The sequence below is a fragment of the Gordionus sp. m RMFG-2023 genome, chromosome 5 (genome assembly GCF_954871325.1).
Source record: "Gordionus sp. m RMFG-2023 chromosome 5, tfGorSpeb1-WG-v2, whole genome shotgun sequence".
Taxonomy (NCBI): Eukaryota; Metazoa; Nematomorpha; class Gordioida; order Chordodea; family Parachordodidae; genus Gordionus; species Gordionus sp. m RMFG-2023.
The window spans coordinates 30543461-30556390 of NC_088779.1; the positions used below are offsets into that span (position 1 = coordinate 30543461).

General features: G+C 31.7%; 1 protein-coding gene across 1 annotated transcript in view; it reads left to right on the forward strand.

The window, feature by feature from the left end:
- The first annotated feature begins 343 nt into the window (after positions 1–343).
- LOC135930347 (uncharacterized) overlaps positions 344–12930 on the forward strand; it is an 18223-nt gene continuing 5636 nt past the window's right edge. The window contains exons 1-14 of the mRNA XM_065467129.1: positions 344–1351; positions 2742–3198; positions 4418–4723; positions 5069–5155; positions 5780–5927; positions 6354–6521; positions 6771–6845; positions 7453–7532; positions 8380–8757; positions 8909–9068; positions 9354–9577; positions 11136–11394; positions 12335–12432; positions 12677–12869. Of these exons, the coding sequence (XP_065323201.1) occupies positions 384–1351; positions 2742–3198; positions 4418–4723; positions 5069–5155; positions 5780–5927; positions 6354–6521; positions 6771–6845; positions 7453–7532; positions 8380–8757; positions 8909–9068; positions 9354–9577; positions 11136–11394; positions 12335–12432; positions 12677–12869 (3601 nt within the window). The 5' untranslated portion in view covers positions 344–383. The remainder of the gene's footprint in view (positions 1352–2741; positions 3199–4417; positions 4724–5068; positions 5156–5779; positions 5928–6353; positions 6522–6770; positions 6846–7452; positions 7533–8379; positions 8758–8908; positions 9069–9353; positions 9578–11135; positions 11395–12334; positions 12433–12676; positions 12870–12930) is intronic.

Consider the following 12930-nt stretch of genomic DNA (forward strand, 5'->3'; position numbering starts at 1 on the left):
TAAAAGACCTACCAATTAGGAATAATAGCAAAAGAGTGTAAATTCTATTTTTTTGAAGAATAATATTCATATACAAAATAAGAGCAAAGCACCTATTCTATACCTTTACATCACTCTAAATTCTATATATTGTCAATAACTAAAAATATTTATTTATTATTGAGTTTAGTATTTTGCAAAATAATATATATTCATATAAAACTAAGTTTTATAAAATATTAATTTTTTAAATAAATTAACATATCAAATAATAATAAACATAATATAACAAAATTATGGCTGCTTTTATAAAAAGCACATAAACATATGATTTTAATTTTTTAATTGGGGTAATTATTTTCATTTAGTCATTTAAATTTCGCCATTTCTAAAAGAAGATAATCATGTCATCCACTGGAGTTACAACTAATTCTTATAATACCAATACAACTGGTAATGATAATTTATATTTTCAATCAGCTGCCATTATGAATAAGCCACCAATTACTCTCACTCGTACCACGACAAATCCTATACCAACTGCGATTATAAGACCTCTTACGCTAGGTTCTCAACCTTTTTTTCAAGGTATCCATTCTAATTTACCACCTTTTTACTACCCAAATCAATTACTTAACATGCCTATAAACTCTACATCTAATAATTTAGCAATGCTGGCTGCTGCACGTCAGCATCAACAATTTTTATTATCTAATGCAAATTCTCAACAATTATTTTCACCAAATATTTCTTTTACTAACAATATGTTAGCGCCTAAAGTAACAATAGCATTTACTAACAATTATACACAAGGTATAAATAATCAAACTCAAGTTAGCTCTATAACATCTACCCCTGCCAATAATTTATATTTTATGGGAGCACAAAATATTCCAAGGATACCATTTTCTCTGGCTGCCTTAACCTCGCATCCTATGAATCTGCTTAATTTAAATCATTTATCATTAAATAGCATACAAAACTTGACAACAAGCATTAATACCAATATAAATAATAAAGTATTAAACTATGGATTAATAACTTGTTCAATCACTCAAAACACCACCTCAACTTTAAATTACAATTTATCAAATATGGGCTTTATAAGCTATCACAATACAAACATATTGCCATCCTTAAATAATAAAATGTCTATAATATCATCACATTCTCCTTCAATGATTTTAAATCCTAATGGCAACAATTTTTCTTTCTCTCACAATTTTTCAGCTAACCTTAATCAACAACAGTTTCAGCGGTTAAAAGTTGAGGATGCCTTATCATATTTAGATCAAGTGAAAATGAGATTTGGCAACCAACCTCAAGTCTACAATGATTTTCTAGATATAATGAAGGAATTTAAATCACAAAGGTACGTAATTAATTTTTCCCTTTAACACTTATAAAATATATAACAGAGATGCTCTAATAAATTTCAACTAATATCTTGGTATTGGCTATTATTCACACTGTAAGCATTACCCATATTAACTAATAATTTTAACCCAATATCAGTCCAATATACTTGGGGAATTATGATATTTTTAGCAATTTAACAAATTAAGCCAATTTTTATCTGGCTAAAATATCAGCTAAACCCATTTTTAACCGAAAACTATTACTAGGCCCTCGTGGTTTTTTTTAAAAAATATAGCAACTTAAATTTAAAGAAACTAATTTAAATTAAAGCACTCAAATGATAACGGACTTCCTCCAGCACTCATCTGTAGAATGAGCCTTATTAGCAGACATTTACTCATTACCCAACTATAGTGACCAATATACAAAAATAAATAAAAAATTAGCCTATTATAAATAGACAAGAGATGTAAAATATTAATTCAAATATAAAAATAACTATTATAAAAAAAGAAAGTGTTGTTAATCCTTTTCTTATCACCTTCTTACAAGTGTTGTTCAACGGCCTGATTTGAGTCAATTTTTAAAAACGGCTAACTCAATATTTTATCCAGAAAAATCTTACTCAAGCCTAAAGATTTATCTCATAGATGGCACAAAGGTCTAGACATCTATTAGCGAGATCTGGAGCTTTAGGCAATATATTCTTTATTAGCAAAATCTGGAGCCTTAGGCAATATATTCTTTGGCTAAAATATTGAGTTAGCCATTTTTAAAAAAATGGCTCAAAATGCGTCAACACTACTTCTTACTTTTTTAAAAAAAAATCTTGTTGTGGAATCAATTATATTATCAAAAAAATAATAATTTACGAGCTTCTATAAAATTCAATCCAGAGGCATTATGGCTTTAATTAAAAATCAAAATTTTTTACGTGGAAATAAAGATTGGTTCTAATTTGTTCTTTATTAGAATTTTTATGTAAACTTAATTATTTTTAGTATTATATTTCATTTTTTTTTAAAAAAAACCTGGTTCTGTTTTAAAAAAAAATTATTTCAAAAGAGCAACAAAAAAAAATAGCTGAGTAGTAAATGAAGTTACAAAATGATTCATTATTTTATTATAGTTTAGCAATTACTTAAATTCATTTAATCCATATTTGTCAACCTTTTAAGGTTTGGTTTTTTTAAAGAAAAAAAATGCTGGGTTAAGTACTGGGTGGGTTAATTATTTAAATTTTTTTTTTAAACCCAACCCAGAATGGTTTTAAAATATTGGGCAGTGTATTGGGCCAGTTCGTGAAGATCTACGATATATATTAATTATAATATACTAATTATTTTAATCTCTAATTATACATTTCCAAAATCTGAGTGTTATTTTATTGTATTTTTTTATAGCATCGATACCCCGGGCGTTATAGGTAGGGTTTCGGGCCTTTTCAAAGGTCACCCTGACCTCATAGTAGGCTTTAACACGTTCCTCCCGCCCGGATTCAAGGTGGAGATCAATAATTATGGAGCCGCAGTTCCTTTAGGTGCAAACTCGCTCGCTTTCACTTCTGCCACCCACAAAAGGTCTTCGGACAAATGTCCCCCAGCTTCAAGTAGTGCCAGTACACCCAACGCTCTCTCCCTATCCATCTCCAACTTTAACCCTTTGGCTAACGTCAGTAGCGGTCCTACGTACGTGAAAGCTAACGTCATCCCTACCGCTTCTATCCAGCAATCTTTTTTCAGTCCCATGCTTGTTTCCACCTCGAGTCACGTTGCAGGGACAACCATACCTTCTTCCACCACGGGCGATAAAGGAATAGGGGGAAGGTCATCCAACATGGCCTTCACCGGGAAGGATTTGGTTAGTTGTTTTAAAATAAAAACATCACTAAATTATCAAAGTTATCTGCCGAAATGTTTAAATTTCTATTGTCTAGACAGTTTGGAATGGATTAAAATTTGGGAGCTTGAAATTTATTACCCCATTAACCGTTTTCCAAAAATTCAGGCCATCTTGGCCAGGCCTCTATTAAATCGACGCGTGATTTTGTATATTTTAACATAATTTATATAGCCTAATAATTATAAGATAATAGCCAATAATTAGGGATGTACCGATATTTTATATCGGATCGGAGCGGGCCGATATTTCGCCCATTTTAAAATATCGATTATCGGCAAATATTATAAAATTTTCCGATCCGATATAAAATGGCGCTTTTAACAAAATTTTTAAAAAAAAGTTATATCTAAAAATCCATTTATTTTTATAAATGAAATCGGAATATATTTTTATGCTTAATTATTTTAATAGTAATAATTAGTTAATAAACATTCTGCAATATAGTTATTCTTTTTCGCATTCTGTTTAAAAAAAAGTGTTCATTAATCTCTTCAGAATCTGTTTTTTAGTGATACCAGTGATATTAACAGTCCCCATCACAGCAGACCGATCTCTGATAAATTGGAAATTTTGGTGTTTCTAAAAAGAAATCTTCGATATATTAATTTTAAATATTAATTTCAAATTTCACAATATATTTGTTTATTACTAATTATGTAAATATATTAATGTTATTACTTATTATATAAATAATAGCAATTGAATTGAATATAAACTATAACTGATCCTTATAATATATTTAAATGACGTATGTTATGGTATAGTAAAATTATAAATGTTCTACTAATAAAAAGTATATTAAAAATTAAAACCGGTATCTTTACTGAATACAAAATTAGATATGATATCGCATCAGTTATCGGCCGATATCAATTAAATATCTGGAATATCGGATCGGATCGGCTCCAAAAAGTGGTATCGGTACACCCCTACTAATAATATATATATATATGAAAGAAATTATGCTTACACAATTTTTTATTCATTTTCGAATTTTGGACGCAAAAAATACGATTAAGTAATATCGGATCGCTAAAATCGGCCGATATGAATTGAATATCGGATTTTTCTCCGATTACAAGAGGCGGATACACCTTATGCCACACTTATATGTCTTCTTTTTTTTCTTTTCAAATAATGCACAAGATATATCGGATTTATTATTTTGTTGTTTAAGTTGGAACACAAGCCCAGCTTTTTCACTCCCATCGCTGTCACAAAGCATAACAACCCGACTCCTCTAAACGTTCCCGCCACCGTGCAGCCCAAGATAGAGATGCCCGATAACTTCCCCGTCTCCGGTAACGTCACGCATTCCCGGGCGGAAAGCGCTAAGCACCCCTCCAAAAAGGACACCCCCAAGAAGTCTTCGAAGGACAGTCCCGACATCAAACCTATCGTGTCGAGCTCCGCCGGTGATAATTCTAACCTCCCACAACCAGTCGAGTTCAATCACGCCATAAATTATGTCAACAAAATCAAGGTTTCTTTATTTACTTTTTTTTTTATGCACATAAAAAAAATAATGGGAGGAAGGGAAATGGAGAAAAGGTCGACTTCTTGAAAGAAAGAAAATAAAATTTAGGGAAGTTGGAAAGACTACAATGTCTCGATGAAGTATCGTGCAAGATTCTGATCTTTTATATAGATCCAAAAATGGTTGCCCTAAGTTCCCATCTTGAATTGAGTTTTAGTAATCATATGTTTTAGAGTCAACCCCCCCCCCCCCTCCTCCTTTTCATTAATCTATAGATGAACAAAATTATATAAATAAAAGTTACGTAACAAAACATATATATATATATATATATATGCATATGCAATGTAGAATCGATTCCAGAACAAACCAGAAGTTTACAAGTCGTTTCTAGAGGTGCTGCACAGATACCAAAGGGAACAGCGATCCTTGCGCGAAGTATTTAGAATATATATTTTTTAATATACATACATCTTCTTAAACTTTGAAATGGTTGGGTTTTTTGGAAGGAGAGTTCCATGAAATTATATATTCTTTTTGTGTCAATATTATGTATTTTTTAAAAAAAACAACAAAAAAAACAGGCTTGAATAATCTAAATTTTTGGAATTCACACTAAAATATCAAGTTTCATAATAGTAAAAAGTTCCATGAATTTATATATCCTTTTTGTGTCAATATTAGGTATTTTTTTTAAAAAAAAAACAAAAAAACAGGCTTGAATAATCAATTTAACTAAATTTTTGGAATTCACACTAAAATATTAAGTTTCATAATAGTAAAAAAAAAATCTATACCTGTTTTATGATAACGAATTTTCGATAAAATATTGATAAATTTATATTTTTCATGTGAATTGTAGTAACAGTTTTTTTTCCTTCAAGTTTATAATAAAAAAATATATATTGGTGGGTGGTGTATTTTATATATTATATATATCTAAAATTGGTCGATCTAATAGTTAGAACCTTATAATATTCGGATGCGATATAATCGTTATATTTTTTTTTTAGAAGACTGAAAGAAACGAATAATTTTTTTTTATTATTATATTTTCTCAAGAGCAAGGATCCTTCTTACAAAGGTTTGGGCGCCCTGGAAAATCCTCAGATCAAAAAGTTGAAGCAACTGACAGGCATTGACATGTCCAGCAACAGTGGCAACAGCACGGACACAGAGTCGGACGATAATTCTAGCATTAAGACCATTAGTAAATCGTATTCTTCATTGTTTTGTTTTTTTTATTCAGCTGAATCACGTGATTTTTTCCCATTTTTATTTCGAGATTTTTTTTTATTTTTAAACGGCCTAACCGGAATTCAGCTAGATCACGTGATTGTTTATCATTTTTCTTTCGAGATTTTTTTTTATTGGACGATAGGAAGGATATATTTTTTATTATTTTTAAAACAGCCCAACAGGAATTCAGATAAATGTCGTGACTGTTTTTCCATTTTTCTTTCGAGATTTTTTTTTAATAACAATATGTACATCGCCCACAAATCATGGTTCATAGTTTTTTTAATAAAGAAAATGAAAAGAAAGAAAGGAAAAGCAAAGAAAAGAAGAAGAGAAAAAAAACTATTTAAATCTTCGTCACACTTTTAAATATTTTAATTTGGATTTTAAATAAAAGAAGAACCTAAACAAACAACGCACAGGGTGCGAAAATTTCTGACCGAAGCGGAGGTTTATTCTCGGGTGGCTAAGCTCTTCGAAAATCAGACCGATCTATTGGAGGAGTTCGCTCAATTCCTCCCAGACGCCTGCAGGCATTTAGAGGAAACCGACGTCAAAAGTTCCGGTTTATATATATTTTTTTTAAACAATTTGATTGGCATATAATATTAATTAATTAATATTAATTAATATATATGATTGTGGGATGTAAGGAAGATCGCGGATGGTTCCAGAAAGAGAGAGAAAAAATTTTTTTTATAGTAAATATATAGGAAGGGGGGGGGTCGTATACAAAGGGAAAAATTAAGATTATTAGTATTTTAAAATTATTTTTTTATGTAATTCAAATTTCGCGCTTTATTTTTTTTTGTAGCTCTAACTAATATTGGTTTATCCGCCAAAGATTTGAATTATGGTCAATTAGCAACCGACGATAGCGATATCAAAAGTATGAGAAGCGACTTTTTTTTAAAAAAAAAAAACATGTGATCTACTATTTATTTTTTTTTGAGCCAGAATTTTTCTAGGGAGAAGAAGGGTAATTTTGGGGAGGAATCGGTTATCTTTCACGAATTTTTTTTTTCTAGACGCCTTTTAGGTCCACTAAAAAAAAATAATTATTTATTATCCTTTTGGAGGAGAGAAAAGAGGGGATATAATTTTCCATTAATATATATATATATTATATATATATTTAAAATTTGCCATGGGGAAATTTTTTTTTTTGTCCTCCATTCGCTACGCCTGTGACAAAGTGGGGGGGTTGATCCCAAACTTATCCGACTTTAGCTTTATATCTTAGTCCGAGCCCAAATTAAGTGCGCTTACGATCTGACCATAGCTTTTAAGAGGTCGCATTATGCCTATCGCCTCCCGTATTCTTAACTAGAGCCTTGATGGGCGTCCGATCAATGTAATCCTCCCCCCCCCAACAATTACTTTATTATATTTTTTTTGTTTCTTAAGTTAATTTAAAATTTTAAATAAAGGATTATTATGAATTACAAAATTAAATGTCGTGCCTATATTTATTTATATATATATTTATAAATTAGACAAGAAAGTTGACCCATTCATATCCTTAATCGAATCCGAAAAATCGAAGATGAAGGAAATATTGGAAGTCGACGTTAAAGTAATGGAAGAAAAAAAAACAAAATATATTACTTTTTCTCATTTATAAAGAATATACTTTTTTTATTAGACAAGGAAAGTAAGTGTAATGTAATGTTATTAGAGATCTGCAAAACCGGGCCTGGACTATTTTTTTTTTGTTCGAGCTTGGTCGGGTCGAATATTTTTTAAGAAAATTCGGGCCGGGTTGAGTTGAGTCTTAGAAATTTTTTTTTTAAAATATATTTAAATTACCGGGCCAGACAAAAGTTTTTTAAAAAAATTTGGGACCGAACCGGGCTTGAAAAAGTTAGGCCCGATTGTAGATCACTAAATGTTTAGTTTTTTTTTTATTTCATATCAAAAATACATTCATATTTCTTATTTCAAATTCATATATAATAATATAAGAATAAAAAAAATAAACATGTTAAAAAAAAATGACAACATAAAACGATTCCATTACATAACAGAAAGAATTATAAAAATTTTTTCTAATGAAACGAATTAGGAATAATTAGAGTAAAGACCCTTAAATATTATATTTTTTTTTGCAAAAATTGGGAATTGTTCATGGAAAAGAAAATTAATAAAGATAATATCTATCAAAACCCAATATTTTGTAATATCCTATTTAAATCATATTTATATTTATTTATTATACCCTTTTGTCGCATAATATTTTTAATTGATTCCATAATATAATAATATTAATAATCTAACAAAGACCAATCAAAAGTCCATCTTTTCCTTTATAGGAAAAAAAATAATATCGAAAAACCTTTCGTAAATGTCAATTACGAATCGACAGGTACGACAATATCAATCCTCAATTCAAAATGTTTTTTTTAAAAAAATAAAATAAACAGCCGGACATTAAACCGCCTTTGCATCAATTGCAGCGCGAACTCTCCAAGACTGCCGACATCAAAAAGAAGAAATCGACCAATCAAGACAAAGATGTGGTAGGCGTTGTGGACAAGGATATGGAATTCGATTCCGCCAGCCAACACTCGCCGGAAGTGGATGACAAAGCCGTGCGGAAAGTGAAAGAGGAAGAGGAAATCGTCGAAAAAAACACCGACATCGAGGAAGTGCGGAAGGATATCAGTGCCAGCAGTATCCCGGATAAGGACCTGAATAGTGCCCTGGCTAGCGCGAAAAAATTCAAGCTCGTTCTACAGGACGTGACCTTGTCGCAGGCCGTTAAGTATGGGACCCTGGCCGATTACGCCTTTTTCGATAAGGTTTCCCTTATTACGATTTCTTTCTTTTTCCTGGCTGACCAAAAATTTTCCGGGAGCCCCAGAAAAATTAATTTCATTAATTCACACCTTAATTTAAAAAAAAAAGATTAAAAATTATATTTGGTAAAATATTCGATAAACTTGAATAAAGATCATGAACGCCTTGAATAACCAGACCGTTTACAATAATTTCATGAGATGCCTCAATCTTTACATAATGGACATCATCACGGATTGCGACCTCATCTCTCTATCCCAGAAGTTTTTCGTGCGTTTTCCAGAACTGCTTCAAGAACTCAAAACCTTTTTAGGTTTTTGTTCTCCATAATATAATGATATTTTGTGCGAATTGAAAGTTATTTAACTTCAGTGAGCTTTATTTTTTAAAAATCATATTCGGTCCTAAATGGCGCCAAAGTCGAAAAAAAATGCTTAAAATAGGCTTTCTATTTTAAAGAAAAAGGTTAGCGATTTTATTTTTAAAAAAGTTTTTTTTTTTATTACTTGTGGAGATAAATGTAAATTGTAATCCAATTTTTTTTATAGGGTGGGGGCCGCCCTTATTTACAAATTCTCCATCCATTTTATTATCGAAGGTTTTACCGATTCGGGCTCTGCCGTTACGTCCATAATAGGCGGTTATAAATCTTCGGACGCGATCACCAGCGTTAGCGTTATCGTTGAAACGGAAATCAAGGAAGCTATCAAAAAGGAATTTTTGGCCGAAAATGTCGTTCCGCGGGAAACGACAAAAAACGAGGACAAAACTCACAAGGGCGACATTGGATTGGGTCAACATGTCAACATTAATAAGAATTTGGTATTCAATTTCTCCTTTCTTTCTTTCTTTCCTCCCTTTTTTTTTTACCTCGAAGAGATTTGTAGGGATTTTAGGAATAAAGTTGGACGAGAATTAAAGAATATTTATTTTAAGTGGCGGTAAGAAAAAAATTATTTGATCCTTATCACAATATTTATCAGTAAATCTACCACAATATACTTTCCACCCCCCCACTCCCCCTCCCCTACCCGCCCTACATAGTGTTGTTAAACGATACTATTTGAGCCTATATCTTAAAAACGGCTAACTCAATATTTTTACCCAGGAAAATAGAGCCTTAGCCTCGAGGTTTCGCTGATGTCTATGCATTTGCGTGCCATCTGTGAGCGAAATCTTTACGCTCGCGGAATATTTTTCTTGGCGAAATATTTGAGTCAGCCGTTTTTCAAGAAATCGACTCGAATAGAACTGTTTAACAACACCGTAAAAGACGTACCGTTCGGTAAACGTTTAATCGTATATAATAATAAAACAACATTTTGAATATTATTTCAACGTTTTGCAATTATCGATACTTTTAAAATTGTTGGATGTAGTCACAAAACGATATGCAAAAAAAACGGATAAATATAATATTTATATATTAAAAGACCATTAAAAAAAATATAAAGGAGGAATATTATATATTATATATATTTACTACAGAAGAAAAAAAAGGGAGAAAGACGAAGGGAAAACTATTGAATATTCTTGACAATAACTTCAACTAAATTTAGTAAACTTAGCCACCACTACCCCACCTTTAACATTTTAAATTTGTAGGTCCAGTCAGGACTATACGATGGGGAGTTCTGGGAATATTCCCGTCAATTTTGGCTTTTGAGAAATATATTCTAAGAATTTGGAGGAATTTTCTTGTTCGAAATGAAATTATTTGATTTTTTTATTATTTAAAAGTAATAAATAAAAACATGCATTATACATTTTTTAACTTCTTCTTTGTTTTATGGCGATTTCCAGGTTTACCCGGGTAGGCCAGTTTTCCCTCTGATTTTTCTTTTCCATTTTTGACGGTCCTGAACATCAATATTTGTAAGATTCATGTTTCTCATATCCGCCGCTATCACATTTGTCCACGTCATCTTGGGCCGTCCTCTAGGTCTTGATCCTCCTACTTCCACCAAGGTGCATCTCTTTATCCAGTCATCTTTTGTCATACGTTCCACATGCCCAAACCATCTTAGTCTATTTCGTCGCATTACCACTCCAATCATTTCACCCAATCTTGCTCGCAATTCCTTGCTACTCTCAATCTTGCTCGCAATTCCTTGCTAGTCTTTCTCTTACTTAGAGATACCCCCCCCCCCCCCCAAACATCCATCTAATATTAACTGTTATATTAATAATTATCTGGTATTTTTATGTATGTACATTTCTTTTTAAAAAATGATTGCCTTAATCGATAAATAATTTACTATATATTTTTTTTCCCCCTAATCATTGTCTTTTTCTAGCTAACGCGTAAAATCGATTAATACGAAAACACGTGTTTAAACAACACACTTTTATGATTTCCGCGTCAAAAAATATAATAAAGGTTCCAAGTGAAGCCAAATCGAGCACGCCTCTCCCCAAGGAAAAAAGGACAACAGGGGGTGGGCCGAATCATACTATTACCGGTAGCGTTATAGCCTCGTATCATCATAAGGAAAGAGCTTCGGTCCTTACCCACAACTTGAGCCGGTCTTCCACCACCGACAATTACAAAAATGTCATGGCCGCTAATAATAGCTCTGGCTGCGGGACTAACAAAGACATGGCCAAACGTATTCCTGGGGAGTTTACGCTACAATTAGGTTTATTTTTTTTAAATAAATAAATATTACGAATATAATTTTTAGAAATGGGGAAATATTTTGATAGAAAGGTGTCATATATTCGTAATATACGGGGTGACGATTAGTAAAGGAGAAAAATAATTTGAAAAAAAGACCCGCGAGAAAAGAAATTGTGGGAACATTCATTCATTATTTACTGTTGTGTTGAATATATGTGGAACATCTAATAAATGGACCAACATAAAATAAAAGGTTTTAATAGATTTGAAACTATGTACAGTTAGATTACTTTTAACGGGGTTGTTTATGTTATTTTATTTTAGAAAGCGTCAACTGAGTATTATAATGCTCTATATCCACATCGGTACATTCCATATCTACGATGCGAAATATTAAAATATATTTTATTCGCAATTATTATAAATACAAAAAAAAGTGCTCTATTGTAAAAAAAATTTTTTTTTTAAAATGGATATAGAACATTATAATACTCATCCGACGAAAGTTATAAAAATGTAAAATGAATATGAATAATTAGTGATGTTAAATCACCTAACCTTAGCCAACTTCCAGTAAAGATAAAGGCTTAGACTAAACCGTTAACCGTTTCCTATGTTAGCATAAAGATGGGATAGATGATTTAACGACATTAATTTAGAAGTAAGTGTTGGTTAAAAAGCCCGATGGGTCGATTTTTTTCCAAAAAGGTCCGGTTAAGATTTCAGCCAAAATGGTATCATGTAAGCATCGAGATTATGGCGAATAGATATTCCAAGCATTTCTGCCCAGCTATGACCCCAAAATCCTTAGGACTCCCACAATGTTATTTTTAGGGTTATAATCTAAAAAAAAACGAATCGGACTTTTTAACGACACTATTTAGAAGCTTATCCGTAATTCGTTTCCATTCTTATTAAAATTTATTTTTATTGTTTTATATATATTTTTTTGTCTACAGACTATTCTTCGCTGAAAAAATGTGGCGTGAGTTACAGAGCCTTACCCAAATCGTACCAGCAACCTTTGTGCGGAGGCAGGACTGGTCCCTGTAGAGAGGTTTTATTTACTACCTTTTCCATTTTTAGCCATCATTATTTGAGCGGGCTCCCAAATAATCAACTCATTTTCCTTGTGGGTGAAAAAACTGGAATTCGTTTAAAAAATTTGTAACTTATTTTTGTATATTTTTTTTTGTCCCCTTACCATATACCTCGTGGAGGTGTAATGTGATCTTCTTTTAAAAAACGTCATTGAACAATTTTTTTTTTTAAAAAAAAAAAAAATACCCCCTGAAATTAAGGTCTTGAACGACACGTACGTCTCCTTCGCTTCCTGGTCCGAGGATTCCTCCTTCGTTTCCTCCCGCAAATCCAGCTTCGAGGAAAACATTTACAGGGCGGAGGACGAACGCTTCGAACTCGACGTGGTGCTGGAGTCCACCAGGCACACCCTCAAAACTCTCGAGCAGACCCTAGCTGCCTTACTCAATTCCTGTATTCTTTCATTCATAAACCTATTTTCTTATAGCATCATTAAAAAAAACATTGTAGTTTG